Source organism: Galeopterus variegatus, unplaced genomic scaffold, assembly GCF_000696425.1.
Source record: "Galeopterus variegatus unplaced genomic scaffold, G_variegatus-3.0.2 Scaffold5666, whole genome shotgun sequence".
Lineage (NCBI taxonomy): Eukaryota > Metazoa > Chordata > Mammalia > Dermoptera > Cynocephalidae > Galeopterus > Galeopterus variegatus.
This window is the reverse complement of record NW_007731777.1, coordinates 96,117-101,787: the sequence shown is the minus strand read 5'-3', so window position 1 is coordinate 101,787 and position 5,671 is coordinate 96,117. Positions and strand designations below refer to the sequence as shown.

General features: G+C 32.0%; 1 protein-coding gene across 1 annotated transcript in view; it reads left to right on the top strand.

Moving 5' to 3' along the window:
- The window catches only part of LOC103605231 (vacuolar protein sorting-associated protein 13C-like), a gene marked incomplete at its 3' end in the record, with an annotated part of 138,950 nt that overhangs the window by 38,765 nt on the left and 94,514 nt on the right, over positions 1-5,671 (top strand). Inside the window, exons 3-4 of the mRNA XM_008589816.1 lie at positions 961-1,056; positions 2,454-2,555. Of these exons, the coding sequence (XP_008588038.1) occupies positions 961-1,056; positions 2,454-2,555 (198 nt within the window). The remainder of the gene's footprint in view (positions 1-960; positions 1,057-2,453; positions 2,556-5,671) is intronic.

Genomic DNA, 5,671 nt, shown 5'->3' with positions numbered 1-5,671 from the left:
CTGAGGGTTGCGATCCGTTGCCGGACACGGAAAAAAGACAAAAAAAAAAAAAAAAAGAAAAAGGATGCAGAAAGAAATATTGGAAGATACCAAAGATGGTTTTGCCCATTTCAACATTTAGCTGAGAGCGTGCCCTTTTTGTCTTCTCTCTTCTGCACTGTATGGTCTTTTCCCCATAAAACCCCAGACGTGGGTTACTAATATTAGGGCCACAGTTATCTATATTATGAGTGTAGGCTTGTCTCTGAAGGACCTGACATTAATACCATTTTTCTAGGAGAGAAAAATGTTTTCTGCCTTCCATGTGATTTATAAGTACATATTTGAAGTATAAGTGGTCTGAGTTGCCTGTAACTCATAACACTGTTCATAAACCTTGCCTTTAGAGCTAACCTCTTCCAAAAGTAGCAATTGAGCATGCTGTCGAAGTTATATTCCTTTAGGACTTCTCTGTGTGGCTGCTTAATTTCCTGAAATCTTGCAGAGATATTATTTTACATTTGATCTGTAGAAATTTAGTTGTTTGTGTGAATGGAAGAACGTTTGCAACCTTCAGACAATGAACTGTTATGCATTGAGTTCTGGTTCCAGCATCTTCACTAATGAGCTGGGTGTACTTAAGCAATTAATTTAACCTCTTTGGGACTGAGTTTCCTTTTCTTAGAAATTGAAATAATAGCTGCTCATTCATCTTACAGTTTTGGAATATTAAATGAGATCATAGTTATCAAAACATTTGAAAAGTATGAAGCACAATGTAAATATTCACTTATAATAGTAATATTAGATGGAAAAGATCTTTGTAACCTTTATGTTGGAGTTTTTTCATTTTTTTCTGAGTGATGCACATACTAAATGCATGAAGATTTTTCTTATACTTTTTCTCTTAATGGGAAGCAAGAGATTTATATCTTTTTGAGCATTCCAATAAGAATTTAAGATTAAAATTATGTTTTTTAGATAAATTAACCTTGAAGATTCCTTGGAAAAACCTTTATGGAGAAGCAGTTGTTGCAACCCTAGAGGGATTATACCTGCTTGTTGTCCCAGGAGCAAGTATGTTATTTTAGGTTATAGCCATTCAGTAACATCATAATGAAGTTAAATTGTTACCTAGGTTTAGTATTTTAATATGTTTAGTAAGATAGAAGATAATTTAAACTAATCATATACATATATGCACATATGTAATATATTTTTTATGTGAATACACATATACAGTATATTGTTACATTTGTACATAAACTATTTTTGTGTTATTGAAAAGAATAAATTCAGCCATTTAAAAATTTATTCTATTCTCCATGAGTAATTATTTTGTAACTAATGCTTCCTGGAAAGTCAAGATGGGGCAAATTTACTGTTGTGGAATGAAATGAAATAAGTTTTTAAAAATGTACTGATGTGTTAATCTACAGATTTCTGGATTAGAACATTTATTTTATTTTCCCCATTTTGTTGCTTCTGCTTTTGAGTCAACGTTTCCTCAAAAATGTATGTGAAATAGGTAATTTTTTCTTCAGAAATTATTGTATTTTAATTTTTAATGAATGTTTTAAAATAGTGATGTTTAATAATATTTAGTTACTATTGTTTTTTTCAGTTATAAGAACAATATTATGTTAGGAAAAGTTTGGATGTTTCATGGAAAACTTGTAATTTCTCAAACATGATACAAATATAATTTTAGTTTTGCTTTTTGCTTTTCAGTCTTTACCGTATACACACTTGATTTTAAGTATCAGTTATTACTTTATATATATAATGTTGACCTGGCCTTTTCATTTAATATATACCTGTTTTATATTTTTCACAGTTTTAATGGTGATAGTGACAATTTTAAAAGACTGTATGATATTCCCTTGTGGGCTGCCTACTATTTTTTGCTTTTAAAGTGAAGACTACAAATATGTCCTTCTTATAGATCTTTTTTATTCTTTTGTTTATTTCCTTAGGGTACATTATCATATCAAAAATGAGATTACTAGATAAAAAGTGTATATATATTTTATGATTGTTGAAGTGTAATCCTGAATTACTTTTTGAAAGTCTTCTTATCAATCTACATCGACAGCAGATGGTATCGGATAGTAAACTTTTTTGAAATTACTCAAAATTTTACCACTCAGAGATAATAACTGGCACTGTTCTGGTGTATTTTCTGCCTTCGCTCTCTTAACTTTTTATGCAAACTTCTTCTCTCTGTTCCTTTTTCCTTTCTTCCTGTAATTTCTTACCCTCTCTTCTTTTCTTTTTTTTGGATATGTTTTATAAATAAATAGGAATTATTAATGTTTAAACTTTTTGTAAAACTAATCTAATGAATACAAAAGTGTTTTTGGACTTTAAAAAAAAGACGTTACATACACACACAATGTAGTGAAGCTGAACTTTCCCATTTGTGTATTTACTAATTCTGTTTCCTTTTGTGTGAATTAACTACATATTTTTAGGTATTAAATATGATGCTGAAAAAGAAGAAAAATCCTTGCAGGATATTAAACAGAGAGAGCTATCCCGAATTGAAGAAGCCCTTCAAAAAGCTGCAGAGAAAGGTACAATAAATTTATGTTTTAGATAAACTTAGATGTACCTGTGTTTTTAGATAAACTTAGATGTACATGTGTTTTAGATATATCTAATGCCCTTTAAAGAGAATGCTTTGATAAGCCTTCGTAAGCTGTAGTCCCAGAGAAGGATCTTCTTTTAAAGTCATATCTCAAAATATTGATTATAAATGTTTTAATGACTCACATTTAGGAATACAGTTGGCTCTCCATGTCTGCATCCCTGTGTTCAATCAACTGTGGATCGAAAATATATGTGGAAAAGACAAATAAAGAGTAATAATACAAAAGCAATACAGTATCACAACTATTTATATAGCATTTACATTGTATTAGGTATTATAAGTAATCTAGAGATAATTTAAATAAAGTATATGAGAGGATGTGTGTAGGTTATATGCAAATACTGCTGCATTTTATATAGGGGGCTTGAGCATCATCGGATTTTGGTATCCCAGGGATCCAGGAACCAATCCTCTGAGGGTACTGAGGGATGAGTGTAATTTCCTTTTTTCTGTGATTTATCTCACTGCTAGTTTGTTTTTCCCAATTTTCTTAACCAGTTGACTATGCTGCTGTAGAAGACTTTCCAAATTCTGTGAGTTCTTGCAGGCTTGTTTGTTTTGAAATAACATTAACAATTTCTTTGTGTGCATTTTTACGTGTGTGCTTGCAAGATAATGAGATTAAGCATATTACTGCAATGAAATGATGTTGAGAGGAAATGCTGCTGTAATTCTAGGGCTAGTTATCTCTATATGGTATAGGAGATTTTAAAAACTTGATTCTTCAGGTTTTAACATTTTAAAATCTTGCCTTAATTTTTAATTTTTATTTTTATCTAAAAATAAATCTGATGACTATTTTTTTTTTTCCTTTTTGTCTTTTTTACTGACTGGTAAACGGGATTGCAACCCTCGGTGTCACGCCCGTACCGGGGATCGGCAACGGGACCGCAACCCTCGGTGTCACGCCCGCACCTCGCTCAGCCAGTGAGCGGGAACCGGTCTCCACATGGGATCTGAACCCTCTGCGGGAGTGCCGCCGTGCTCCCAAGCGGCGCACTCTCCAGTGCGCCACCGGGCCGGCCCAATCTGATGACTATTTTGATTTAGTTTGTAGAGTAAGAACAAAGATAAGATGAAAAAGAGTAGTCTGTTGATGAACTGAAGGACTATGCCAAACATCCAATTTGTTTATCTATTTTTAAGTCAAATCATACCTCAGTTGTTGATTGGAGTAGAAGAGTTCTTAGCATTTTATATCATTTTTGTGTTTACTATCATGGGTATATATTTCTACGATGAAGGAAGAAGAAGTTGTCGTTTAAAAGATAAGGCAGATATGAGGTAGAAATGATGTAAATTAAATTTAGATATGACAAGATTTCCTAGTTCAGGATGCTGACATTTAATTGAATCAGTAAGAGATCTCTCTTAAAAATAGCTTGCTTATTGAAGTTCTTTATCAGTGATTCTCATTCCTTTTGCCCCAAGTATTTTTTTTTAAATACAGAAAAAAATTACTAAACTACTTAAACTACAGAGGCTACCATAGAAGCCAAAACATTTTTCCTTTCTCTTTTCACACTTAAGTTTATTTTGTCTTTCTCCTGAAGCTTAGCATCTGTATTTTTAGGACAACAATTTTCTTTATTTGTATTATTTTTGTGTGCCAAATAAAGCAAGCTGCGAGTGGTTTTGCTTCTTGACAATTCAGTGTGTTTTTTTCATTATATTCAATTTTGTTTAATTAGTATATGTAAAAATAGTACTATAAAAATGAAGAGAAAGACTTAGCATTAGAATTTCATTTCTTTCTTGAAATTGTTCAGATTTAATATATTTTCTTAGTACACATATAAAATACATATATTCATTAATAGTTATATGAGATGTACTTAGATATATTGATATAATTATACATTTATAATCTGTAATATATATAATTAAGTTATATTTTTTCTATTGAGATGCAAACCCCAAACTTTTATTTTTTTGTGTGTGTGAACATAGCTTGTGATTGCTTAAAAAATATTTTAGTGTTTCCAGTGATCTGTAGGAAAAGGCATGGTATAGTCTCATTTATTTTATTATTATAAAAATTATTTGTTTATTTTTTTTGTGGCTATCCAATATGGGGATCTGAACCCTCAACCTTGGTGTTACAACACTATGCTCTAATCAGCTGAGCTAATGGGCCAGCCCTAGTCTCATCTGTTTTAGCAGTTGACAGTATAAATGGCAAATGATAACCTGCTGTACGTTTTATACCGAGCATTTGTGAAATTTTGACTGCTGCATCTTCTTTTTTTTTTTCCTTTTTGAGACTGGCTGCACCGTGCTTAGCCAGTGAGCGCTGTGAGCGCACCGGCCATCCCTATATAGGATCCGAACCGGCGACGGGAGCGCTGTTGCACTCCCAGCGCTGCACTCTCCCAAGTGCGCCACGGGCTCGGCCCAACTGCTGCATCTTCAATGCTTAGGAAACTGAAATGTTTGGGTCTGGTAAATGGGCTATTTACCAGATGATTTATCTATAGAGGGTGAACATCTGTAGTAGTAATTTTGTGTGAATGGGACTATTAGGCCTATATAATATATTAAAGTTACATTGTAGCTTCTTGGATGATAAAATTTTGGTTTTGTTGGAATAGAGTTAAAATTCAGAAAGTTAAACTCACTTTTAATATTGTATGTTAGATTTGTCAAAAAAGTGTTCTGAGTATAAAAGAGATGTATTCACAAATTGGGAAATATTTGAGAGAGATTATTTTTCCTTAACTATTAAGAAGTAGATTAAATGATTTTGACTGCATATAAATATTCTTTTCTAGTTTCTATGGACATGAGTCATATCTTCATATATTATTATTCATGTGAATGATAACAGACAACCCTTGCCTTTAGATGCTTCACATTTTACCATTATTAATTAATATTTATTACTTAGTTATCATACATTATTTTAATGCTTATTATTTTTCCACTTATTTCTTGATTTTAAAAACACAAAAGCACCATTGCATGTGTATAGGGACTGAGAGAGGTAAGAAGAGGAGTTGATTCAACTCTAAGCAGCAGATAAAAATGAAAACAAAATTC